At 43.5% G+C, this 27523-nt stretch overlaps 1 protein-coding gene, 1 long non-coding RNA gene and 2 other non-coding genes across 10 annotated transcripts; 3 read left to right on the top strand and 1 right to left on the bottom strand.

Annotated features, from left to right (window-relative positions):
• The first annotated feature begins 1636 nt into the window (after nucleotides 1–1636).
• On the top strand, nucleotides 1637–1819 carry LOC133167598 (U2 spliceosomal RNA). Its single transcript, XR_009718055.1, has one exon. It is a non-coding gene; the product is annotated as a U2 spliceosomal RNA (small nuclear RNA).
• A 406-nt stretch (nucleotides 1820–2225) lies between these two features.
• On the top strand, nucleotides 2226–2390 carry LOC133167576 (U1 spliceosomal RNA). Its single transcript, XR_009718035.1, has one exon. It is a non-coding gene; the product is annotated as a U1 spliceosomal RNA (small nuclear RNA).
• A 210-nt stretch (nucleotides 2391–2600) lies between these two features.
• Nucleotides 2601–8004, top strand: LOC133166472 (uncharacterized). The gene is made up of 2 exons (XR_009717807.1): nucleotides 2601–3363; nucleotides 5099–8004. It is a non-coding gene; the product is annotated as an uncharacterized LOC133166472 (long non-coding RNA).
• A 67-nt stretch (nucleotides 8005–8071) lies between these two features.
• On the bottom strand, nucleotides 8072–27339 carry lrrc40 (leucine rich repeat containing 40). 7 transcript variants are annotated; one of them, XM_061296401.1, is made up of 18 exons: nucleotides 27067–27200; nucleotides 26920–26956; nucleotides 24724–24805; nucleotides 20586–20764; nucleotides 20194–20267; nucleotides 19978–20107; nucleotides 19287–19410; nucleotides 19053–19192; nucleotides 13806–13978; nucleotides 13643–13733; nucleotides 13398–13443; nucleotides 13207–13309; nucleotides 13030–13137; nucleotides 12861–12968; nucleotides 12703–12780; nucleotides 12450–12635; nucleotides 8388–8559; nucleotides 8072–8317 (listed from the first exon to the last, which is right to left on the bottom strand). In XM_061296401.1, the coding sequence occupies exons 5-18, from the start codon at nucleotides 20244–20246 to the stop codon at nucleotides 8165–8167; spliced, it is 1665 nt and encodes a 554-aa protein (XP_061152385.1). In that variant the 5' UTR covers nucleotides 20247–20267; nucleotides 20586–20764; nucleotides 24724–24805; nucleotides 26920–26956; nucleotides 27067–27200; the 3' UTR covers nucleotides 8072–8164. The 7 variants fall into 7 exon arrangements, with proteins under 7 accessions (XP_061152385.1, XP_061152384.1, XP_061152382.1 ...); XM_061296400.1 differs by lacking the exons at nucleotides 26920–26956; nucleotides 27067–27200 and adding an exon at nucleotides 27271–27306; XM_061296398.1 differs by lacking the exon at nucleotides 26920–26956 and having other exon boundaries at nucleotides 27067–27208.
• Nucleotides 27340–27523: the final 184 nt, after the last annotated feature.

Raw genomic sequence — 27523 nt, 5'->3', positions numbered from 1 at the left:
TCATGTGTCTAACCCAGGGGTGGGCAAACTTTTTGACTCGCGGGCCGAACTGGGTTCTAAATTTGGACCGGAGGGCCGAACCAGGAGCAGATGGACGTACCGTTTTTTTCCGTGTATAGTGCGCCCCCATGTATAATACGCACCCTAAAAATGGCATGCTGATGCTGGAAAAAAGCCTGTACCCATGTATAATACGCACCCAATTTTTATGAATTCTTTTTAATTTTATTTTTTTTTTTTAAGTCCCAATGATCGTCACACACGCAGGGAGGCAATGGGTCCCATTTTTATAGTCTTTGGTATGGTCTTAACTAGGCTGGATGTAATCTTTTTTGTTGGCGTTGATTTCTCCGACTGCCCGTAAATGCACCACCGCGCTCCGTGCGCGCACGGGAAAGAGGCGGCTCTGTATGGGAGAGACGTTGAAGAGGAATAAGAACACCCTTGGAAACCAAAACATGCCCCTCGTCGTGACTCGGAGCCGCAACAAATGTTTCGGATTTGTGTAGGGTACATTGTGACAGACAGCAAACGAGCAGGTGATCGAGCAAGCGTCTGATACGAGAGCATTGCGGTCGCATGGAGCGTGTTTGAAGTGAACAGCAGAGAAGAAAGGAATGATTTGGAGTGACACAAATGGTTTGATAATATTGTTGTTTACGTGATAGTTATTTAAAATATAGTTTATATTTCGTTGTATGGGCCTGTGGAATAATTTGAACTGCAGCGCGGCACACGACATTGTTGACAAAGGACGATCGATGGATTTAATGAATTAGAGTGACACAGATGGTTTTATAAACGTGTTATTTATGTAATAGTTTTTTTTAAATAACTGAATGTTACGTCAGGCCCGTTCTCAGCTCCTCGTTTGTGTTTGTCACGTTAGCATACCGTATCGTTTAGCCATTTGTTGCTCGTTCATGTCTGTTCTTGGTGTTGGATTTTGTCGAATAAATTGCCCCCCAAAATGCGACTTATACTCCGGAGCGACTTATATATGTTTTCTTTTTCCACATTTTTGGGCATTTTATGGCTGGTGCGACTTATACTCCGGAGCGACTTATATATGTTTTTTTTTTTCCACATTTTTGGGCATTTTATGGCTGGTGCGACTTATACTCCGGAGCGACGTATAGTCCGAAAATTACGGTACACTTTTTGCATATGCGCGACAGTAGCTAAGCATACATAACTACATTCAAACCACCAATAACAGATCAATTTCCAAATATAACGCAAGGCAGTTGTGATTACTTGTACTACTTCAAGAATAAATAAATCTGTACCTTGTGGAGTCCGGTCAGTTTTTAATACAGATGCTCCTCTTATCTCCAGGCTTGGAGTCTGAAAAGGGGAAAGGGAAAAAGAAGAGGTTTGATTTGACAATTCACCCATTAACCGCTGTTAATAACATGACACAACACAATTTTAACTTTTGAAGTGATTTTCCTTAGAGTTCCAAGGCCTGTTGAGCGCAAAACAAAGTTAGATGCACACTTTGATGACATCAGAAGATAAACACCTACTTTTTCACGTGCCACTCCTTGAGCTAAATCAAGAGTCACAAATCCATGGGTAAAAAAGGGAAATTACATCTTTGCCATTCCATCATCCAAAAGCTCATCCGGAGTGAATGGTTTTGTAACTTTTTGTACCCTGCGAATAACCCCCTTATCAGTTAATTATCTGATATGTCACCATTGAGGGACTTAATATTAAATTACTTATTGGAACTGGCAGATGGGGTACAGAGCCTGCTCTACCCTCTCTGCGCATCAACTGGTATTGCATTGCACCTGGGACTGGTGCACCTTCTAATGTTGGTCAATTGAAATGCAAATTCAATAAAACACAGCGAGGACCGTTCAGATGCTGTTTGACTCATGAGCACTGCTCAGTTTTTCATGGCGGGCCTTGCACAAGAAAACAAGGCCTTCAAGGACAGCCAGATGGACACTTGGCCGAAGAACATTTGCTCTACTGCTCACGAGTTCCAGTGAGTCAAACCCAGGTTGCGACCATCACCAGAGGCTTGTCACATAAGCTCATTGGCGGTGGCATGCTCCATCATTGAGCCTAAGACCTCTTATGCCCAGTGAGTAGTACACACACACACTTCTAACTCACTAGTACCATCACATCATTCGCCAGTTTACAAATGGCACTGCCATCTAACAGAGAGGATGTAAAATAAGTGGGCGCGTGCCCCGGCCTAAGAAGTCATACTTACTTGACAGGGGAGACAACGTGATCACGAAGGTGGTTCATCCAGCGTGAGGTGTGCCCATTGCACTGAGGGTCGTGTTGACCCCTGTGAGTTCTCCAAATGCAGCAATTTCGACTGCATAGTTTGTAAGAACGGGGAAGTGCGTCCGTGCGCTCCCTGGTTCAGTTGTTAAATACAGAGAGTCCGAAACCAAATGGGACACAAACGCTTGCAAATCCTGTTTCAGGGCCGCAGTAGGCACTTGGCATCTGCATCTTTAATTGAAGTTGAGGATTCTAGGTAATGTGGTCGAGCGCTTTGAAGCACTGAATTAAGGCTCCGGTCTCTCATGAGGAGACCGGAGCCTTAATTCAGTGAAAGAAGGCACACATATTCCATGTGAAACGTAAGTGATGATGTGTCAACTTCCATGTGCATCAATCAACGTGTAGACAGTCTGAACTTCACAATACAGTGCCTTGCGAAAGTATTCGGCCCCCTTAAACCTTTCAACATTGACACGGTCATATGCGGGAATCAAACTCAAGGTGTCGGCACACAAGATGGTCAAGTGCACCCCTACACTGTGGTAGATTGGATCGAGGACTCAGTGCTCAACTGTGTTGGTCTGTCTGTAGTTATCAGACCATAAAGCCACAACATACACCATCAGCGATTCCCGAACCTGAACAGAAACTTTTTTTTTTTTTGCAAACTTTATTTAGCAGAAGCATAGTATAAGAAACATTCAAGTTTTCCTTTGTAGAATGAACATATAAAACCAATGCACAAATTTAAGCTTTCTTTTGTGGAATGAACATAAGACAGATCAAAGCACAATTTTGAAAAAGCAACACAAAACTTAAGATTCAAAAATGTCCCATTTTTATAATCTTTGGTATGGTCTTAACTAGGCTGGATGTAATTTTTTTTGTTGTCGTTGATTTCTCCGACTGCCCGTAAAGGCACCACCGCGATCAGTTGCGGACATGTGAAAAAGGCGTGCGGACGTGAAAAAGGCGGCTCTGTATGGGAGAGACGTTGAAGAGGAATAAAAACACCCTTGGAAACCAAAACTTGCCCCTCGTCGTGACTCGGAGCCGCAACAAATGTTTCGGATTTGTGTAGGGTACATTGTGACAGCAAACGAGCAGGTGATCGAGCAAGCGTCTGATACGAGAGCATTGCGGTCGTATGGAGCGTGTTTCAAGTGAACAGCAGAGACGAAAGGAACAAGGCAAAGTGTTGTGAAATAAAATATTACCTGTAATACGCATTTTGTTATTTGCTGATTGAAGTTGCTAATTAAACTGTGAATTGAAACTAATAGGAAGAAAACAACTCTCGCTCTTTATATAGCTGACGTGTCTTGCGCATCCGTTCTGCGCATCTGTAATGGCGGCCTCCGTATGACATCCGGTTTGCGATGGAGATTAAAAAACAAACAATATTTGACAATAACACACCGTCAAGGATTGCACCATCGCATCAAACGATGTGTCGTCAATTATTTGTGTCCCTCCAAATCATTAAATCCATCGGTCAAATTTCTCGTCCTTTAAGTCATCCTGGTGACAGAGGACATGTCCAGAGGATATGGCGCTTTAAAGCGTTAATCACTTTATTTGTGTCAGGCTCAGAGCAGGGAGAGGACTCGAATGCAGAGTTCAAACAAAGGAATTTATTTCCTCCACGGAAGATAGCACCAGGAACAAAAAGCGCCTCCAGATGAGGGGAAAAAAGGGCAAAAACAAAAGCGCCTCAATACGAGGGAAAAAGGCTGAGAACAGCAAACAAAAGGCGCCTCAAACTGAGGGAAAAAAACGAAGGCAAAATCTCACGAACAAAACAGAGCTTGGGCAAAAAGTCTCTGCTATCTAGGCTTTCATGGGGAATATCTGCAGCTACGGAATCGCTGGTGATCATGACAAGAGAGACGCACTGGCACAAGACAAGGGGAAGACGCAGGCTAAATACACACACGGAAGGGGGAGGACACAGGTGCAGACAATCAGGGCGGACGACACAGGTCTACGTAGTTAGCAAACAGGGAGGTCAAGTGGACGGCCGTGCAGAGGAAGGACCCACGATCTGAAATGTGATGTACAAAATAAATACAGGAAGTGATAACACGACGGACAGGACAAAACAAAACAATCTACAAAACCCGACAGCATGACAATTTGATTTTTTCTCTCTATTTTCCATGTTTTGAATATGCTCAAGATAAAGATATCAAAGCATGTGAAGTGATCAACTATACTAAAAATAACATGTGAAGTGGTCAACTATACTTGTAAGTAAGTGATGTGGAAATGATCAAGTAAAAATTTGTGAAAAAATCATAAGTCGCTCCTGAGTATAAGTCGCCTCCCCACCCAAACTATGAATAGAAACGCGACTTAGAGTCCGAAAATTAGGGTATGTTGTAATTGCAAACTTCAATATGGAACTTGCATTTATGACATGTCTTTCATTGCCTTGACTTTCACACTCCGGAAACCATGGCAGATGTCAAAGTGCAAAATAAAACCCAGGTTTACCCTGTACATTTTCATCATTTGGATAACAACTAGTAGCGCAAGCAATTTTCTCAGTACTATTTTAAAATAACATGATTGGATATGTACAACAGTCAAATTAATTTGCACCACATTCAAAGGCACAGACAGAATGCCACCATTTTTTTTTCAAACAGGGCAACGTTTATCATTGGAGAATGGTTCATTTGAATCTTGCAGCTAACATTTGCTTCATTCTTCAAAAGCTAGGAAATGAGTGAAACGCCCATGACAGGGAGTTTTTTTTGTAGGCATTGGTCATTTAAAAAGAGGTCATATCTGCAGTAATTTAAGTGAGTATTTTATTTCTATTTCTCGTTATTCTCAGAGCTTCTGAAGGTCATCGTTGAGCCCCCTCTGGAAATCCCTGGGCTGAGGATCCTCAACTCTCGTTCAGAATGTGATGTGGAGAGTGGACGATGCCCATGACTGATCTAGAGACCTTAGACATGATGTCCAAGGAAATAAATGACAAACAGGATGCAAGACTGAATGACAGAATGATTAAGCTTAGAATTGGTTAGTCAAAAATTTGGATGTCCCCCGCACACACTCTTGATAGCTTACAAATGGAACCTGTAGGGTTCTGTTTGGTTTAATTGCTGTACTGTCAAAGTTACTGAATTTTCAGTTACTTTTTTGATTCATTTACAAGAAAAAAAGTCCTCAAGTGATTTTGTCTACTCTTAATTCCACTCTTCTGAGACACTGTTCATAATTCCTTGTATACAGATTGCAAAGCAGTCTTATGTTAGGAGGCGGTTAGAGTCACAAATTAAAGTCACAATGATCGTCACACACACATCTGGGTGTGGTGAAATTTGTTCTCTGCATTTAACCCATCCCTGTGTTAGCAGTGAGCAAGTTGCGGTGACGCGCTCAGGAATCCATCCCGTCATGCTGAGTGCCAAGCAGGGAGGAAATGGGTCCCATTTTTCTTTTTATAGTCTTTGGTATGACCTAGCCGGGATTTGAACCCACAACCTTCCAGTCTCAGGGCGGACACTCTACCACTAGGCCACTGAGCAGGTTGTGATTCAAGATCTGTACAGTAGATTAAAAAAAGACAACAGTGAAGGCTTACGATGTGGCTCCCCTCAATGTTGATATTTTCTTCTGTTGTAGACTCTACACAAATGACAACGTTCAATATGCGTGCTCGTGTGACTCGTGCAGAAAGCCCTCAGGAAGACTGCTCTGATAGCGGTGGTAAAAAAAAAAAAAAACTCTGTTCGTTCCTGTGCGATTGCTTCATGTTCGAAATGTGCGACTGACATGAGATGCATCAAGGAAAAACAATTTTACAGGTAGTTGTGTTTTTTTCCCCCCATATTCATATTTCTTTACAGAGTACCGTGTTTTTCCATGCATAATGCGCCCCGTGCATAATACGCACCCTAAAAATGGCATGTCGATGCTGTAAAAAAGCCTGTACCCATGTATAATACGCACCCAAATTTTGACTCTTACTTAAGTCCGTAAACGTAAAATTATTTCAGAAAAAAGATCATCTTTGGGAACAACCGTATGTTATTCTGCCGGTCAGTATCACTGCGCATGCGCTAACAAACTCGATAGCGAAGAAATGTTTCAGAATTGTGTAGGGCAATTACATTACATGTACATTGTGACAGCAAATGACCAGGTGATCGAGCGTCTGATACGAGATCATTGTGTTCGTATGGAGCGTGTTTGAAGTGAAAAGCAGAGACGAAAGGAACAAGGCAAAGTGTTGTGAAATAAAATATTACCTGTAATACGCATTTTGTTATTTGCTGATTGAAACTGCTAATTAAACTGTGAATTGAAACTAATAGGAAGAAAACAACTCTCGCTCTTTATATAGCTGACGTGTCTTGCGCATGCGTTCTGAGCATCGGATCCATAGTGCGCATGCGCAGTCATACTGCCTCCGTATGACGTCCGGTCCGCGATGGAGATTAAAAAACAAACAATATTTGACAATAACACACCATCAAGGATTGCACCATCGCATCAAACGATGTGTCGTCAATTATGAATTTTACTGACTGTGTGTTGGGCAGGATGGCTGAATGCGATGTGCGATTGACAACAGACAAGAAGAAAGGTGATTTCAAGTTTTATTTCGAGGGAGATTTGTCATGTCTCGTCCCCAGTTTTGCTATGTGTCTAGGTTGCCATAGTTTCTGTTTGCGTCGCCCCTCCCTTCCTGTGTCACCTCAATCAATATAACGTGTTTTGTATTTAAGTCCTGTCTGCCCCTCGCTCACCGTCGGATCATTTCATGTGTTACTGTCATGATGTCTGTTTGGTTTCTGTTCCTGTCTTTGGTAATATCACCCTGTCTTTTTGTTCCACGTCTTTGTCGGTCAGTCCTGTTGTTGGTTTTGTTGTACCATGATTTTCTTAAAAAAATAAAATAAAAAATAAATAAATAAAAAATTGTACCCATGTATAATGCGCACCCTAGATTTTAGGACAATAAATTAGTTAAATTTTGCGCATTATACACGGAAAAAAACGGTAGTTAAATTTTGCGCATTATGCACGGGAAACACGGTAATCCCAAGGTCTACAAAGGGTGGTGCCTGATGTACATCAAGTTCATCTTTGTAGAAGCTGTTGGCGACACGCACGGAGGCCACGGATGATGAAACAAGGAACGCAATGGCTTTAAAATTAAAACGGTCTCCAGCGTTGAGTAGCAAAGGGGGCTACCAAAAGCCCACAAGAGTGATGTTATATTGTGTTTTGCCGAGATGGTTGATCTGTTTGATATGTCCTACATAAAATATGTATATATTTATATTGTTACGTAGTACTTTTGTTCTATTAAATAGCCCCCATTTTTTAATACTGTATGTATAGTTTTACATTTTTAAACATATGATTTAAAAACATTGCACATTTATATTTGTGATGGATAATGTTAAAATGATTTATTTAGGTTTGATTATCATTTTGGTTAACACAGGCCATTGTAAGTTTTGTTTGCAAAGCTTTACGTCCATACTTAGTGTCAAATTTACAACAGTAACAGGATTTGCCTTGAGGTAAATTTTACTTTGTTTTGTTATTTTGCCTGTAATTAAGAGTTTGGTTCAATGCCTTTATGCAAATTGTTAATGTGCAGTCACTTGCACTTTTCAGACTGACAAATCTTTTTTTACAGTTAATGTGAATTGTAAAGTTTAATTCATGTTTGAACCTGAAACCTGACGAGAAAACAATAAAGTCGTGTATTTTTCAACAGTTAATCAATTCAGAACCTTCAGAATCAAAATCGAATTGATTTAGGAAATCGGCCATGACAACCAGCTTTAGTCACAATGTTTATTTCAATCAATTGATGAACAAAAAGAAAACCCAAACATTCATACAATTTACAATCTTAAGGGCAAGCGTTTTCTCCCTATTTCGTCTTGTCCCAGAATCGGCTGTACGCGTCCACCTTGAAGTCGTCCTCATAGTCGACCGCGGTCCCTTTTACTGTCTTCTTGACGTCACGCCTCTTCTGGCGACTACGTCGCTGCTCCTCCGACAATGTGGAAAGAACGACCGGCATCTGGCAAAAACACAAACCAAGTGAAAACGCGGAGACAACCGAAGCGGCGTACGGGCGCCGTCGCGCTTACCATGAGGATGCGTCTGGGTTCTCTGTATCGGATGTTGACGGTGGAGCCGTCTGGCCGCACCAGCATCGCCGGGTACAAGCGTTCGTATTTCTGTCGACCGCAGCGCACCACCGACGTCCTGTTGGAGTTGAGGCGAGCGGGCGGCGCGACTGCGAGGGACCTCGCAGAACACCTGAGGAAAAAGTCACAATTACGACGACACCGTCGGCCGCTCAATCCATCTGCTAGTGTATGTTTTGTGTGCGTGTGTCAGTGCACGGTATTACATTGTGTGTGCGCGCGAGCGCGTGTTGGCATCAGAGACTTCACGTGACTTTATGCAGGCTGCTTTGCGTGCTTCAAACCAAGCGAAGAAATTATCAAATATTCAGGGATGAGAATGGCAAATGTGCATGCGTGTGCGTGTGTGCGTGCGCATGCGTGCGCATGCGTCTATCTAGCTATCTATCTATCTATCTATCTATCTATCTATCTATCTATCTATCTATCTATCTATCTATCTATCTATCTATCTATCTATCTATCTATCTATCTATCTATCTATCTATCTATCTATCTATCTATCTCAGGACATGCGGTCAGAGGAGGCATGAAAAGGGGAAAAGCAAATTCAATTGTTTTTAAGTCATTTTCCTTTTAATTTCAATAGTTTTGTATCATTTTGAACTAAAAATCGCTGAATTTTTAGTTATTTTAAAACCGAGGACGATTCGCTGGGAAGAGCCAACTTCCTGCCTAGCCTCCTCTGAGGATTGCATAATCACACGGCTGCCTATGTTGACAGGCTATGCAGTTAGACTGAACTGCTCTGTCTTTATGTCGTTGTCACTGTGGCTATTAGGGGTGTAAATCGCGGGTTTTGTCATGATACGATATATTGATACAAAGAACCACAATACGATATTTGCCGATAGCTTAACGCCTGCTGTGATTGATTCATGATACATCACGATAGTGCTCTACGATCGATATAGAACAATATCCTGATTTATAACAATTCATACGCAAAATCAACAAGGTACTGCAAACTCTATTTAATTAAGAAATTACAAAGTGCTTCCAAACGAATTACTTGAAGCCCAAAGGGGAGCGAATTTCCTCTTCTTCCTGGACACTAGCCATAGCACCAGCCCAGGAGCCGCGTAGTTGTCGGCTCCCCTTTCACGTGCCTGCTCTGCTTACAACATAACACGCCGCGCACTGCTCCCGGAAAGAGGAAGCAAGCAACAATGAACTGGATTTCAAAATAAAGTCACGTCTAATGTCTGAGGTCTAAAACGGGCGATATAGAGCGATGTTTACGTTTAGCATCGATGCCAACAAATCGTAGAGCACTATATCGATGAATCGATGTGTATCGATGAATCGTTACACCCCTAGTGGCTATCAAAGTCAAAGTCTGCTTTATTGTCAACTTCTTCACATGCCGAAACACAAAGAGATCGAAATCCGTAGTTAAGCTGATGTATATAATATCTAGTGTTTTTTGCCATCTGTCTGTAACGTCGTGTTTCTTTAGATCAGGGGTGGGCAATCCCCGAGGGCCGGGTCCTGCATGTTTTCTATGTCACCCTGTTGCAACACACCTGATTCAAATGGTCACATAATTAGCAAGGTCTGCAGAAGCTGGATAACGATCTTGATCATTTGAATCAGGTGTGTTGCATATAAAACATGCAAGACACCGGCCCTCGAGGACCACAATTGCCCACCCCTGCTTTAGATGAACAAAACGGCTTTGAAAAGAGACCTTATGGAGGCTATGAAAAAAAAAGGTTCTCCAGCCTTATGGATCCCGGGATGCCTCATGTGCCTACCTGTAGAATAAGAGATCTCCATTTCAAATTTACAGTGAATAACTGAGGAGCAGTCGTCCATTTGTTTCGTTTTACATTCGTTTTTTTTCCCTTCCATTTTTAGGTTTCTTTTACAATGGAGAATTACATTTCCAAACGATTTTCAACTATGGATTTTCGGTCGAAGCAGGAGGTCATCAGTAAAGGAAGACCAATTCCGTTGTTAAAAGGTTTAATTTGGACAACGGGACTTGGGAGCGTGTCTTTTCAAACTGAGTGGTACGCACGATCGAAAGGAAGTTTTTGATTCCATGTGCCGGCCGTTCACCCCCCTATATAAAAAAAATCCTTTTCTCAACGGATTTACACTATTCACGAAAATACTTTCGACGGAAAAAAACACGGAAATCCGCGGACCCGCGGTAAATTCTCACCCCTGAATATTACAATTTGAAATCAAGCCCTTTCCTCTTGCTGGTTTTTAGGTGACCCTTGCCATCCAATCGTGAATATAACAAAAAAATAAAAAATAAACTCAAAGTAATCTTACCAGATGAACACCTGACGTGTGTTGTTTATCCACGCCATGCTCAGGGAAAGCTTCAAAGGCTTATTAGAATTGGGAAAGACGCTGCCCGAAGGAGCTCGATGTAGTGCATCGACTCCGGTTTTAAGACTGCGACTATTGATGACGTCATGCTACGGCAACTTAAATTGGACAAACTGCACTAAATCCCAATGACGTTTATGTTACGTATTTTTTATGTATGCGTCATTCAAATAGTAAGTGAGAGAATAATGGTACGACTGCAAAATCGATCAATATAATGTAATACTGTGCATCAATAAATTGATTCAGAATGTGTCAGTTTAATTTATTAGGGCTTGACATCGAGGCTTTAGCATAATTGGACATTTGTAACTCAGAGACTAACGGCACTGTAATAATGCAACTTGTAAAAAGCAACTATATTTGTGTTTTTATTTTTTTTTCAATAAAAAAATCTTATTAATAGTGAGAACACAGTGGCAATGTTAACTTATTTTTTCGAATGTCTAATGTAATTTGAGTCTGATAACTTTCTTCAGGGTGTACAGTCTGGGGTTACTTACAGTGCCTTGCGAAAGTATTCTAGCCCCCTTGAACCTTTCAACATTTCGCGACATTTCAGGCTTCAAACAAAGATACAAAAGTTTATTTTTTTTGTCAAGAATCAACAAGTGGGACACAATCGTGAAGTGGAACAAAATTTATTGGTTAATTTAAACTTTTTTAACAAATAAAAAACTGAAAAGTGGGGCGTGCGATATTATTCGGCCCCCTTGCGCCAATACTTTGTAGCGCCACATTTTGCTGCAATTACAGCTGCAAGTCGCTTGGAGTCTATCACTTTTGCACATCGAGAGGCTGTCAAATTCCTTGTTTGGCACTCTCAAACATGGCGAATAAAAACTCTTGAATCTGAGACTATCAAAGAGCAGGTGCATTTATACGGAGACTTGATTACACACAGGTGCATTCTATTTATCATCATCAGTCATTTAGGACAACATTGGATCATTCAAAGACCCTCACTGAACTTCTGGAGTGAGTTTGCTGCACTGAAAGTAAAGGGGCAGAATATTGCACGGCCCACTTTTCAGTTTTTTATTTGTTAAAAAAGTTTAAATTATCCAATAAATTTCGTTCCACTTCACGATTGTGTCCCACTTGTTGATTCTTGACAAAAAATTAAAATTTTATACCTTTATGTTTGAAGCCTGAAATGTTGAAATGCTGAACGGTTCAAGGGGGCCGAATACTTTCGCAAGGCACTGTATTTATTAGACAAATATCAATTCCAATATTTACATTTGACAAAAGAATATATCATTGTGATATAAGGAATCAAAGGCATTAATCTCCCACCATTGAATCAAAACGTTTATCATACAACACTGCCACTTAGATGCTAACTGTTAGCCCATGCGTCTTTGACTCCCCATTGTATGCAGGCATTCAGGTAGCAGAGGCCATATGCCCTTGAAAACCCACAAACTTTTGGTGCTCATGCAGGAATGCGACTGCGCAGGTACTCTAACACGGCGTCCGTTCCCTTGGTCATTATGGCGGCTCGCGGCGTCCGGAAAGGATTGCCCTCAAGACTGAGAGACCTGAACAATATCAACGCAGTCGCGTTTGAGAAACTACCAAGTGCCAAAGCCATCTTAAGAATCGTTCAGAGTGAGCCTCGCATGTGACAAGCCAATGGGAACAGTCAGCCACCTGAGTGTGATGCACAGGCCCAGTTGAGGCGGCACGTTGAGCAGGTCGTTGTTGGACAAGTCCAGCGTGGACAGGCACAGCAGGCCCAGCAAGCGGGCGGGGTCCATGCTCGCCACCTGGTTGTTGGCCAGCAGGATGGTCTCCAGCGACGGCATGTTGTACAAAACCTCTGGGAAGGACTTGAACCTGCAGCACAATCCCGTCAGCTGGCCAGCCGAACCTTTCCGCCTCGGCTTTGATGAGGTTTGCTTACTTGTTGAAGTTGAGGATGAGCGAGTGAAGTCTTGTCAAGTTCTTCAGCGCGGCCGGCAAATGCCTCAGCTGGTTGTTCCTGACGCACGCAGGTACAAGAAGCGGATCAGAAAGATGCAAAATGGAGTTGAAAATGGTGGCATGAAGGCAGACTTGTACCTGAGGTCCAGGTGCAGCAGGTTGGCCAGAGAGCAGAGCGGCTCGCAGCAGCTCAGCCTGTTGAACGCTACATTGAGCTCCGTCAGAGACGCCCGTGTGTCAGCCAGCCTATGCAGAGCCGCTCGCTTTACCAACGCGTCTGACCCCGGGCGCGCCCCCTTCCGCTCACCTCGGTGGCACCTCGCTCAGCAGGTTCTTGCTGAAGTTGGCAGAGGTGACTGTGTGCTCGGCGGCGGCCAGGAACAACTCGTCCGGGATGCGATCAGCCTTCTTGTCACTGAGCGGGCGCACGAGAAGGTCACGGCTGCGGGTTCCAGAGGGCTGTCTCCCGACTTGGCTCACTCACCTGTACACCAGCGACTTGAGCGTTTTGATGTTATCCACGTTGACATCGGCCTGGCTGGGCAGTGTCATGGCGGTTGGCACTTCGCCAGCGCTCTTGGGGTCCTCTGAAAAAGCACACAAGCAGGTCGGAACGCCACAATCGGCGAGCTTGTGTAAATGCGTCAGCAGAATGCGGCAAAGCTGCGAGCGTACCTTTAATTCTCCCTCGGAGGTACTTGAGAAGCTCGTTGGTTCCTTTCTGTGGTCAAGGAAAAGTCCAGTGTCATTTGTTTGCTTGGCGCTCAGCGTTTGTTCAATACACTTTCCTTTCCAAGTACGCTTCATCCAAATTTCAAAAGCCGGTCGGTACATTGAGGCGCCGCCCTCAAACGCTGTCCAATTTTAGGTGGACAGACAAACAGCGCGGAGGCAAAAGCCGAGCTGCCGAGAGGACAAACCGTCAGCAGGCCTCTCCTGATCCCACGCAGAGGATTTCCCTCCAGCAGCAGAATCTTCAGCTCGGGCAGCAGGCCGAGAGCCGCAGGAAGCCTGCCACGCGTGCAGATCTCAGCGGCGCCAGAGTCTGCGAAGCACAGCCGCACGGGCGGAGGCGGGACTCACGTGCCGATGTTGTTGTTAGTGAGGTCGAGACGCGTGAGTGTGCCCAGCGCCGCCAGCTGCTCAGGCAGTGCGCCGATTTGGTTGTCTCGCAGCTCCAGCACGGACAGGACGCCCAAGCCAGCTAGGTGCTCGCCGGACATGCCGGTGATCTGGTTGTTGCCCACGTAAAGCTCCTAGCAAGCAACAGACGGACGGTTCAAATGCGTCAAATTGTGCTTGCCAGCGCAGATGCTCACTCTTGAACCCTCGCTCTTCAGGAAACCGTCTAATAGTGTACATTTTTGACACACACTAAAGCAGGGGTGTCGAAACTTTTTGCAAGGAGGGCCAGATTTAGTAACGTGAAGGGGCCCGGGTGCCAAACGCTGCGTGTTCGCTTCTCTTCCGGGGGGGTGTTAGAAAAAGTGTGTGTGTGTGTGTGTGTGTGTGTGTGTATATATATATATATATAGATTGTGATTGTGATTGTGGCGTTATCATGCGTTCTCTAATCAATGCTTTACCGCAATATATGCTTGCTGTTTGGCCTTGCTGTTTTTATGATGTACCACGGAAGAGAAAAATTACGGCTGGGTCAAGAGAGAGGTTACAGCTGGGTCAGACAGGGCGCAGCTGACAACTCAGCAAAAAGAAGACATCTACCGAGACAGTTCCTTTCTAACAAAGACCACTTTGTTAGACAACATGCCTCATTGCTGTCTTGCACCCCAGATGAACCTCCATGTGACAATTAAAGTCAGGGTTTTCCAAACTATCTTGATCGTAAGATTATGTTGGTGCGTACCCAGCAGGGCTGTGGACTCGGTCGGATTTTTGCACCGAGTCCGGGTCCGAGTCCGGCCTCTTGGCCATGAGTCCGGCTGTCCATTTTTTCTGTTAATTCATGTGATTGCTTAGTCTTTATTCAAGGCTAATTTAGATCAAAATCTAAATAATTACAACAGTTTTGTGATGGCTTTGTCTTTATTAAACGTATAAACGAATACAATAAACAGATACTTTCAAGTTTTAATCATTAATTACAGCATTATAGCTCAGACATTTATCCAAACACAAATAATTAGTGACGACCCCTTATTTGGAAAGCGAAACCCCCCATGTCGTACGGCGTCAGCACTATGTTGTTTTCAATAAAAACATGAAGAACTCACGTTTGCGTCAGTCAATTTTAATTTTTATAAAGGATTATTCTCATTTGATGCCATCCGCGTTCTGCCATTGAAGCAGGGTGCATTCAAAGACCAGTCGTACAGACGGAACACTAATTCACTTCACCAAAACGCAACAATATAATTACGTGAGCTCTTTGCATAAACATCGATGCAAAGAAACTCCTCTTTTTGGGTACAGGCTACAAGGAGTATATATTACAAAGGAGACTTTCTACTTACCGTTTTTTTCCGTGTATAGTGCGCCCCCATGTATAATACGCACCCTAAAAATGGCATGCTGATGCTGGAAAAAAGCCTGTACCCATGTATAATACGCACCCAGTTTTTATGAATTTCTTTTTATGAAATTATTATTATTATTTTTTTAAGTCCCAATGATCGTCACACACGCAGGGAGGCAATGGGTCCCATTTTTATAGTCTTTGGTATGGTCTTAACTAGGCTGGATGTAATTTTTTTTGTTGCCGTTGATTTCTCCGACTGCCGGTAAACGCACCACCGCGCTCCGTGCGCGCACGGGAAAGAGGCGTGCGGACGTGAAAAAGGCGGCTCTGTATGGGAGAGACGTTGAAGAGGAATAAAAACACCCTTGGAAACCAAAACTTGCCCCTCGTCGTGACTCGGAGCCGCAACAAATGTTTCGGATTTGTGTAGGGTACATTGTGACAGACAGCAAACGAGCAGGTGATCGAGCAAGCGTCTGATACGAGAGCATTGCGGTCGTATGGAGCGTGTTTGAAGTGAACAGCAGAGACGAAAGGAACAAGGCAAAGTGTTGTGAAATAAAATATTACCTGTAATACGCATTTTGTTATTTGCTGATTGAAACTGCTAATTAAACTGTGAATTGAAACTAATAGGTGGAGAACTGAACTCTCGCTCTTTATAGAGCTGACGTGTCTTGCGCATCCGTTCTGCGCATCTGTAATGGCGGCCTCCATATGATACCCGGTTTGCGTGTATGCGCGTGTGCGTGTGTGTGCGCGTGTGTGCGAGAGCGAGAGTGCGAGAGAGAACGCTCAACCGTAGCGCGCCGCCGACCGCCCAACTGCACCGCGCTGGTCGCATTATTGTGACAGAGCCGTCGCTGAAATTTAGAAGATATTTTTAAAGTCCTGATGTACTTTCTAAAATCTAAGTGGACCTCAGTGCGCACTGCGCAGGGAGCTTAATTTAGTGCGGTCGCGCAACCGCAGCGCGCCGGGCGCTCACTGTCGCATTGCTTAAAGAGCGCCTTTGTGTTTTAGGATGAACAGCAGAGACGAAAGGAACAAGGCAAAGTGTTGTGAAATAAAATATTACCTGTAATACGCATTTTGTTATTTGCTGATTGAAACTGCTAATTAAACTGTGAATTGAAACTAATAGGAAGAAAACAACTCTCGCTCTTAATATAGCTGACGTGTCTTGCCCATCCGTTCTGCGCATCTGTAATGGCGGCCTCCGTATGACGTCCGGTCCGCGATGGAGATTAAAAACAAACAATATTTGACAATAACACACCATCAAGGATTGCACCATCGCATCAAACGATGTGTCATCGATTATGGATTTTTTTGACTAAGTGTGTTGGGACAGGATGGCTGAATGCGATGCGCGATTGACAACAAACAAGAAAGGTGATTACAAGTTTTATTTCGGGGGAGATTTGTCATGTCTCGTCCCCAGTTTTGCTATGTTTTGCCATAGTTTCTGTTCGCGTCACGTCGCCCCTCTCTTCCTGTGTCACCTCAATCGATGTAACGTGTTTTGTATTTAAGTCCGTCTGCCCCTCGCTCACCGTCGGATCATTGCATGTGTTACTGTCATGATGTCTGTTTGCTTTCTGTTCCTGTCTTTGGTAATGTCACCCTGTCTTTTTGTTCCACGACTTTGTCGGTCAGTCCTGTTGTTGGGTTTGTTTTCTAAAAAAAAAAAAAAATTAAAAGAAAAAAAAAATAAAAAAAATAAATAAAAAATTTAAAAAATTTTTGTACCCATGTATAATGCGCACCCCAGATTTTAGGACAATAAATTCGTTAAATTTTGCGCACTATACACGGAAAAAAACGGTAATTGTGATCATCATTCATCCATCCATCCATTTTATTTTATTACTCAGGTATTTTCAAAGCAAATTAATATTGTTGCATTTATTAATTTGCTTTAACATGACAGCGCAACATAATTAAAAGCTGACACGATAGCAATGTCAAACGTGTTCATTTAAGAAAAAGCCACACGCGTTTTGTGATCAAATCTTTCATAACGAGAATGATTTGAGTGAATTGATTTTACAATTTTTATCCCCCCTCCCCACCATCTGTCACTTTGCTTGGGACAAAAGAAGCCTTCAGAACTGAAATTTCGTCTCAATTATTCATTCAAATCAATTCACTCAAATCATTCTCGTTATGAAAGATTTGATCACAAAACATTTCAGTCTGTACGACTGGTTTTTGAATGCACCCCGCTTCAATGGCAGAACGCGGATGAATTTAAAGACATCAAATGAGAATAATCCTTTATAAAAATTAAAATTGACTGACGCAAACGTGAGTTCTTCATGTTTTTATTGAAAACAACATAGTGCTGACGCCGTACGACGCCGTACGACATCGGTTTTTCGCTATAATTCGGTATAATTCGACGTAGTCCAAACTCACCCAAAGTTAAGGTTTCATGGGAATATTATTGTCATAATTGTCTGGACCATATATGATATTTGTTTAATGGTAGTTATTGATAGATCTTGAAGATGTCAAGTTATAGGTGCATATAGCATGTTCATTGTAAGAGGGGAAGAGATGTTGTGTATTTTGGGCTAACTCAAATTCCGTAGAAAAACCCCGGAAGTGGGATGGGCGCATTCTGTGTTGTAGTGGTACGCCCTGTGAACGCACTGTGAGTAAGGAATAAAGCAGTTATCATTCACGTCGTTGTCCGACCTATTCTTGCTATCTAAGAACCTGGAAAATAGTAAGGATATAACATATATCACGGGTCATTACGGTGAGTTTGGTGGAGTTTTTACTGCTTCTTCCAACTCCTACCGCGCTGACTGTAACCTGACACTCTCTGGCTGCGTCTTGCCTCTTTTTTTTTTTTATTGTCGGACTCGGTGGACTCGGTCAAAATCAGCACTGAGTCCGAGTCCGAGTCCGGCAAAAATGACTGAGTCCGACCGAGTCCGAGTCCCCGAGTCCGAACCGAGTCCACAGCCCTGGTACCCAGTAATAAATAACTTAGCTTGTCTCATCCTACACAAGGTCGTAAAACATCCCTTGCTATGTTTTGACTAGAGGTCAAAGGTTTTCTTTTCTATCCAGTCCACTTCCCACATGTTCTTATCAGTATGTAAACACCTAGTGATTTTTCCTTACGAGGCAAAGCCCACATGCTCCCCCCCCCCCCTTTAGGGGCCTTGTCTCACGATTGTGGGTAGGGCAAATCCAAATAAAAAGAGCGGGAGTGCATACAGATATTTAGTGTAGTGAGATTGTTGTAAGCTATCTGTACTGCACTCCTCGCGAGAAAAGACTTAATATTCTGTCTCACTTGTGGTTTGGTTGCTGTTGCTCTTCTCTTAACAGTTATTCAGTCAGCGAATTAAACCTGACAGGGGGGGTGGGGGTATTGCTAATGGGACGTCAAACGCTACGTGTTCGTAATGGGACGTCAAACGCTTTGTGTGGCGGGCTCCATCTAGTGTTGAAACTGAGAAGTGCAACAGAGTTGAGCTCAAGCTTCTTGGGCGGGCCATATTCAATTATGTTTTCAGAATTTGCTGCGGGCCAATAAAAACTGCGGGCCATAGTTTGGACACCGCTGCACTAAAGTGACCAAATTGTGATTCAACAGGTTTTGGCTCAACGCCAGGGATTGGATGATTTGAAAATTTCATTTTTCAATTTCATATTAATCAAATATTTCACTTTTTTTTTCAAAACCAAAAATAGAAATCTTAATATTTGTATTTTATTTTGACACAGTTTCAAATGTGTAGGCTATGTAATATGGAGATTCAAAACAAAGTTAAGTTTTCTTTGGGGTCATATTTTGAAAACATTTCATTTTGTGGCTTTTCAAGTGTCACCTTGAGCACGGGCGCGTGAAGCAGCGGGAGTTGGCAAAGCTTGTTGTGGCGCAGGTAGAGCTGCTCCAGGGCTGCCATCTGCGAAAGGGTGGCAGGAACGTCGCTCAGCAGGTTGTTGCTACAGTCCAGCAGCTTCACATCTGCAGGGGCAAGAAGCAGACACAATCAATTCCAAAAATGTGCTTTTCATGGTCCGGCTCGGCACCATCCCACCATCGCATTCAGGAGTCTTACTGGTGAGCAGTGACAGGCTGTCGGGCAGACGGCCCAGCTTGTTGCGACACAGGTGGAGCTTCTGCAGGCGGCAGAGGCGGCCTAGGCTTGATGGGAGCTCCGTCAGCCGGTTGTCGGACAGGTCCTGGCGCCCGAGACAAGTGATCAAGCCTCGCCCATTTGAAGCTTTGGCTAGGTTTTCTGCACAACCACAACAACCCACTGCAAAACGGCATCACCATTCGACGTGGGCATTTTGGTGTAACTTGGAAAAAATAAAAATAAAAATCGAGAGCCTCCTTGACGTGAATCTCGTCCAATCGAATCGCCTCTTGATATGGGGCTACTCGTTAGCCCCAAGGACACGTGGCCCCGTGGAAAAAGACAGTAAACGTTCATGTATTTAAAGCTGACTTGGGTGATTATGCTCAATGAGGGTAAAATTATTTTATTTACCCAAATATTAAAAACAAAAGTCACTTTACGGCTGTAATTTGAACACTGATATTGTGGCTTAAGATCATCCTGGCGTCAGAGTCGATCAAATACCAGCCTGTGCCTCAACACAATAAGGAACATTTCAAAATGGTTGGAAGTATTTGTTGACGTCACGAACTCGCGTCTACGATGAACATTACGGACATCGTTGGCGTCCATCGATGAATTCGTGTTTCTCGTGCACATTTTCGGCAAGTGGTTAGCGGGTAGCTACCAGCTCGGTCAGCGCCTCCAGTTGTCCCAGCTCCTCAGAAAGCCCGTCCAGCAGGTTCTGCTGCAGTGTCAGGCTCTGCAGGTTCTTCAGAGTATACACCTCCATTGGCAGTGACCTCAAACGGTTGCGACTACGGCAATGGCACAACACAGATCGCTTAACAAGCGGCGAAGTCCAACGACGAAAGGGTCCTACGCGGCCGGGCACACGACTTACCCGAGTCGCAGCTGCTGAAGTTCCCGCAGTTCCCCCAAGGCGGCCGGCAGCATCTGCAGTTGGTTGTCGTGCAGCTACGACACAGAGAAGCCTCGTTCACGTCATTCAGGCCGCTCGCACAGGGACCAAATGCTTAATCAACCGACACGCCGACAGACTTGATGTATGTGTGGTACAATTGTGATGGTGAGAAAAGAAAATTCAAGTTGTTGAGTGAATGTCGACAGCCGCCGATATTCAACTTGAGTCTTTTTCAATGACATGTTTGTAAATCAATTATTTTGCCATCAATAAGCAGGCAGATAGGCAGGCAGGCAGGCAGGCAGGCAGGCAGGCGGTCCCAAAGTGGTAATGACACAAAGAACGACGAAGGCGCTGTGCGGCCGGCGTACATCGAGCGTGGTGAGCGCAGGCAGCAGTTGGATGTCATCGGACAAGTTTGTGAGACTGTTGGACGCCAGCAGCAGCTTAGTGAGGTCCCTTTGCTCCCACCAGCGCTCTGACGCGCCGAATGACACGTGATGGGCCTCGGCGGGTGTGTCCACATTCAGCCGGTACACGCTCGCCGGAACTGGTATGAGCAAAACATCAACACACACAGACTTGATCAGCTTTCAAGCCCACCGTCTTGCTATTCGAACACTTTAACACAAAGATTATGACAGTCAAACAAATATTTAAAAGTCGGACCACTTTCTCTGTTGCAAAGTTAAATAAGAAGGACGATGTCACTGTACACCAGTTCAATGTTCTGCTAGTAATACAAAAAAGATGTTACTTTCTACAAACATACACACACATATACACGTACACTAAAGAAATGTAAACGAACACTTGGAGCAATACTCCATTGTCCTAAAGGTTAGACCAGCGGTGGGCACACTATGGCCCGCGGGCCAAATCCGGCCCACGGGACCGTTTAATCCGGCCCGCCAACCCTGAACAAATTGTATTATTAAACTTTTTTTTTTTGGTCATTTTGCCTGCAATGACTGCGTTTCCCCAGTAGATGGGGAAGCGCTCGCCTGCGCATTTACTACCGGAAGCGGTGTCAGAAAGCTCGGTGCACACTCACAAGTGCGTGTACGTACTCAGTAGTACGGACATGGCGCACTCGCCCTCTATTTGTATCAGTCCCGAATTTAGAGCGTGGGCTGTGACGACAGCATTCTTGTAATTCGCGCGCTGAGCTTTCAGATGCAGTTTTGCGCTAAAGCCACCCACAGGTGCCCCTCGCTCACCGTCGGATCATTGCATGTGTTACTGTCATGATGTCTGTTTGCTTTCTGTTCCTGTCTTTGGTAATGTCACCCTGTCTTTTTGTTCCACGACTTTGTCGGTCAGTCCTGTTGTCGGTTTTGTTTTCTAAAAAAAAAAAAAAAAAAATTTAAAAAAAAAAAATCAAAAATTTTTTGTACCCATGTATAATGCGCACCCCAGATTTTAGGACAATAAATTCGTTAAATTTTGCGCACTATACACGGAAAAAAACGGTAATTTATTGTCCTAAAATCTGGGGTGCGCATTATACATGGGTACAAAAAAAGAATTATTATTATTATTTTTTTTTAACGAAAGTCATGGTACAACAAAACCAACAACAGGACTGACCGACAAAGTCGTGGAACAAAAAGACAGGGTGACATTACCAAAGACAGGAACAGAAACCACATCATGACAGTAACACATGCAATGATCCGACGGTGAGCGAGGGGCAGACAGGACTTAAATACAAAACACGTTACATCGACTGAGGTGACACAGGAAGAGAGGGGCGACGCGAACAGAAACTATGGCAACCTAGACAGATAGCAAAACTGGGGACGAGACATGACAAATCTACCCCGAAATAAAACTTGAAATCACCTTTCTTCTTGTTTGTTGTCAATCGCGCATCGCAATCAGCCATCCTGCCCAACACACTTAGTAAAATTCATAATTGACGACACATCGTTTGATGCGATGGTGCAATCCTTGATGGTTTGTTATTGTCAAATATTGTTTGATTTTTAATCTCCATCGCGGACCGGACGTCATACGGAGGCCGCCATTACAGATGCGCAGAACGGATGCGCAAGACACGTCAGCTATATTAAGAGTGAGACTTGTTTTCTTCCTATTAGTTTCAATTCACAGTTTAATTAGCAGTTTCAATCAGCAAATAACAAAATGCGTATTACAGGTAATATTTTATTTCACAACACTTTGCCTTGTTCCTTTGGTCTCTGCTGTTCATCCTAAAACACAAAGGCGCTCTTTAAGCAATGCGACAGTGAGCGCCCGGCGCGCTGCGGTTGCGCGACCGCACCAAATTAAGCTCCCTGCGCAGTGCGCACTGAGGTCCACTTAAATTTTAGAAAGTACATCAGGACTTTAAAAATATCTTCTAAATTTCAGCGACGGCTCTGTCACAATAATGCAACCAGCGCGGTGCAGTTGGGCGGTCGGCGGCGCGCTACGATTGAGCGTTCTCTCTCGCTCTCTCTCTCTCGCTCTCTCTCTCGCACTCTCTCTCTCGCTCTCTCTCGCTCACACGCGCACACACGCAAACCGGATATCATACGGAGGCCGCCATTACAGATGCGCAGAACGGATGCGCAAGACACGTCAGCTATATAAAGAGAGAGAGTTCAGTTCTCTACCTAAATCCGTATTACAGGTAATATTTTATTTCACAACACTTTGCCTTGTTCCTTTCTTCTCTGCTGTTCACTTCAAACACGCTCCATGCGACCGCAATGCTCTCGTATCAGACGCTTGCTCGATCACCTGCTCGTTTGCTGTCTGTCACAATGTACCCTACACAAATCCGAAACATTTGTTGCGGCTCCGAGTCACGACGAGGGGCAAGTTTTGGTTTCCAAGGGTGTTTTTATTCCTCTTCAACGTCTCTCCCATACAGAGCCGCCTTTGTCACGTCCGCACGCCTTTTTCACATGCGCGCACGGAGCGCGGTGGTGCGTTTACGGGCAGTCGGTGAAATCAACGGCAACAAAAAAAATTACATCCAGCCTAGTTAAGACCATACCAAAGACTATAAAAATGGGACCCATTGCCTCCCTGCGTGTGTGACGATCATTGGGACTTAAAAAAAAAAAAAAAAATTAAAAAATTCATAAAAATTGGGTGCGTATTATACATGGGTACAGGCTTTTTTTCAGCATCAGCATGCCATTTTTAGGGTGCGTATTATACATGGGGGCGCACTATACACGGAAGACAACGGTACGTCCATCTGCTCCTGGTTCGGCCCTCCGGTCCAAATTTAGAACCCAGTTCGGCCCGCGAGTCAAAAAGTTTGCCCACCCCTGGGTTAGACACATGATCGTTCATTTCTCTCTTTAGGAGACCCACTTACATCATCAATGACACCTGTACCACAGCTCGAGTTATGTGGTGAATAGGATGGTAAAAGATGGTGTGTGAGTGTGTATTGGATTTGGCCCAGACGAATTGGCTAAGATGAAATTCCAAATTTCAAAGCTTGACATGGAAGACCTGAAGAAGGGGGCCTGAGTAGGGGTTACTTAAAAGTTAGTTATTCAAAATCATCTATTCTTAAAATTGGTAAAGGGGAATTTGTTGGTTGAACCAGTAAACCTCCATTCCCATTCCAAATTACACCAGAAGATGGTGCCAAAGTCAGATTGACCTAACATAGTAAATTAATAGTTTAAAAAGTCATCGATTAGATCAGTGCTTCTCAAATAGTGGGGCGCGCCCCCCTTGGGGGGCGCCGTGCTATACCTGGGGGGGCGCGTGTGACCCTGGGGAACAGGCTTTTTTTTTGCAGTACTAGAATAAAGTGTAATTGCGCATCTTCCCAGCAGGGGGCAGTGGCGCTCTCATTGTTACTTCTGTGACGTTTGCGACAGTGCAACATTTTACGATTTACAAGACAAGTTAGGATAGTCACGGTGGGGAGGGGGGGGCGCGAAAAGTTTTCTTCTTGCTAGGGGGGGGGGCGTAACAGAAAATAATTGAGAAGCACTGGATTAGATGAAGATTTGTTCTGAAGCACAGCAACACACAGCAAGCACATTCTCTAGGTTAGGGGTGTCCAAACTACGGCCCGCGGGCCGCAGTTTTTATTGGCCCGCAGCAAATTCTGAAAACATAATTGAATATGGCCCGCACAAGAAGCTTGAGCTCAACTCTGTTGCATTTCTCAGTTTCCACACTAGATGGAACCCGCCACACAAAAAGCGTTTGACGTCCCATTAGCAATATCAAACATGTATGTAATATTGATGTCCATTTACATATGAATGTATGAATGTGAGCAAAGACGAGGAGGCGGAGAGGGTTAATGGGATACTAAGTGGTGGAAGACTGAGGTCCCACATATGAGCGTGACCTCGGTCACGTTCATCCAGTTGAAGCCTAAACAAAATGCTGTTTGACGGAACACAAGTCAGAGAAAAAAACATTTGCAAATGTCACGTTGATGGACAGTTGACAAGTTTTGGGGGTGGGAAACAGAATGAAGCATCCCTGAGAAAATTGTTACTTCCGTGAGAACATGGTCACCTCATCTGGTTGAATCCGGTTGAGGCCGGCTGAGATGCTGGTGCAGTCTATTCTGGAAGCATTTGGGTCATCTGATGCCAATCTATGACAATATGGAAAAAAACTGGTACGTGACCAAGCAGGCATAGTACCCACGAACTGGACTGGTATAAAAGGTTCGTTCGGACAAAGAGCATCGCTCTCTCTCGGCCGGTGGGCTTTCCCCATCAGGGGTATGGCCCCTGCGGCTACTGCCGTGGGTCGAGAACGCCGATTAGACAAAGATAGATTTAATTATTTCTGAGATTAACCCAAGGTCCGTTAAGATGAATTCATACCATCTTCAAATTGGACTTAATCGGATGTCAAACGCTGCGTGTTCGCTTCTCTTCCGGGGGGGTGTTAATGGGACGTTAAACGCTTTGTGTGCCGGGCTCCATCTAGTGTGGAAACTGAGAAGCTGAGCTCAAGCTTCTTGTGCGGGCCATATTCAATTATGTTTCCAGAATTTGCTGCGGGCCAATAAAAACTGGACCGTTAGTTTGGACACCCCTAATTTAGAGCAAAGAACTGTGTAGTCTGCCTGATGCCATTGCCTTTGGTCTTTTCTGTTCCACATGTAGAGTTATGTAGCTTGTTAAGTCAACCATAATATCGGATCGGTATCGGGTATCGACCGATACGCAAAGTCACGGCATCGGTATCGAAACTGAAAAAGTCGGATCGGTGCATCTCTAATTTGTTTATTTATTATTTATTCATCACTCTTATTATTTATTGTTTGTGCCTTCTTATTTTTATTTTGTGTCGTTTACTTGTATGTCTATCGTGTGCTGTGTCTCGTCACTGTGGGATAGAGGAAACGTAATTTCCGTTTCTTTGTGTGTCTTGACATTTGAAGAGATTGACAATAAAGCAGACTTTGACTTTGATATACACATAGACTAAAGGAATGTAAACGAACATTTGGACCAATACTACATTGTCCTAAAGGTTAGACACATGATCGTTCATTTGGGTGGGTCTCTTGTTAGGAGAACCACTTACATCGTTAATGACCCCTGTACCACTGTAACCGACATGTGTACACGAACGTAAAACAGGAAGTCGCCTGAAAACGGCCTTCAAAATAAATCCCCCTACCTCAAATCAAAGCCAGCTGAATAACATAAATAACATGGAGAATTCTTAACACATACTGTAAATATGTTTTTAGAACTCTTATTATAACAATTTTTCTATAACAAGGTACAGTGCCTTGCCAAAGTATTCGGCGCCCTTGAACTTTTCAACATTTCAGGCTTCAAACAAAGATGTAAAATTTTAATTCTTTGTCAAGAATCAACAAGTAGGACACAATCGTGAAGTGGAACGAAATTTATTGGATAATTTAAACTTTTTTAACAAATATAAAACTGAAAAGTGGGGCGTGCAATATTATTCGGCCCCTTTACTTTCAGTGCAGCAAACTCACAGGTTCAGTGAGGATCTTTGAATGATCCAATTTTGTCCTAAATGACTGATGATAAATAGAATGCACCTGTGTGTAATCAAATCTCCGTATAAATGCACCTGCTCTTTGATAGTCTCAGGGTTCTGTTTAAATCGCAGTGAAAACCATAAAGACAAAGGAACACACCAGGCAGGTCCGAGATACTGTTGTGGAGAAGTTTAAAGCCGGATTTGGATACAAAAACATTTCCCAAGCTTTAAACATCTCAAGGAGCACTGTGCAAGCAATTATATTGAAATGGAAGGAGTATCAGACCACTGCAAATCTACCAAGACCCGGCCGTCCCGCCAAACTTTCATCTCAAACAAGGAGAAGACTGATCACAAGTTTAAATTATCCAATAAATTTCGTTCCACTTCACGATTGTGTCCCACTTGTTGATTCTTGACAAAAAATAAAAATTTGATATCTTTGTTTGAAGCCTGAAATGTGGCGAAATGTTGAAAGGTTTAAGGGGGCCGAATACTTTCGCAAGGCACTATATATATATATATATATATATATATATATATATATATATATATATATATATATATATATATATATATATATATATATATATATATATATATATATATATATATATATATATATATATATATATATATATATATAATTTCTGTGTGTGTGTGCGTGTGTGTCTGTGCGTGCGTGTATGTTGGTGTGTATACGTGTATGTTTGTTTGAGAGTGTGCGTTACCGACCTTATCAAGCAGATTGGGTTTGATATACTACGGTTTGCTGCAAATTGATTTTGATGTCGTTTCAGTATGAAATAGAAAGGACACCCGTTGAAAGGAGCACTGAAGACATGAAATCAGTTACAAAATCGTCACTTAGGTTGAAAGCACCTTCGGTGAGACTCCGATTGGTCAGATTTAGCGTTCCGCTCTGCCGGGCCGCCTTGAGGAGTCCATACGGGACGCTAGGCTCACTTTCGGGCGTCCTGAAGCCTCGTACTGAATCCACCTGCTGCGCGCCTCTCAAACGAGACATTCCCTCGCTTGTGTGGTAGTGCTCTTAAAGTCAGCAAGCTTTCTTGTGCATTTGTTTACCTCTACGCCCGGATGCCGATCACTTCCGTCCGCCAACAGCGACTTAAATACGTCACTTCCTGTTGATGCAAAGCGTTACTTCTATTCAGGTTTGACTCTTGTTTTCAACAAGAAAAGTGTGCATACATTGTTATTTTTGGAAGAGATCTTTGGTGTGTCCTTCAACCAAATTGAAACATTTTTTAATCTTAAATTTTGTGTTGCTTTTTCGAAATTGTGCTTTGATCTGTCTTATGTTCATTCCACAAAAGAA

The sequence above is a fragment of the Syngnathus typhle genome, linkage group LG14 (assembly GCF_033458585.1).
Source record: "Syngnathus typhle isolate RoL2023-S1 ecotype Sweden linkage group LG14, RoL_Styp_1.0, whole genome shotgun sequence".
NCBI classification, from domain to species: Eukaryota; Metazoa; Chordata; class Actinopteri; order Syngnathiformes; family Syngnathidae; genus Syngnathus; species Syngnathus typhle.
Note: the sequence above shows the minus strand (reverse complement) of the source record. Positions and strands in the feature narration are given on the sequence as shown.

Coding starts and splice junctions, on each gene's coding strand:
- lrrc40 (XM_061296396.1), bottom strand. CDS start 27,211: ATGTCTCGTTTGAGAGGCGCGCAGCAGGTGGATTCAGTACGAGGCTTC. Junction 19,193..19,286: donor CAGCCTGTCACTGCTCACCA/GTAAGACTCCTG, acceptor TTGCCCCTGCAG/ATGTGAAGCTGCTGGACTGT. Junction 13,138..13,206: donor CTCAAGTCGCTGGTGTACAG/GTGAGTGAGCCA, acceptor GCGCCCGCTCAG/TGACAAGAAGGCTGATCGCA.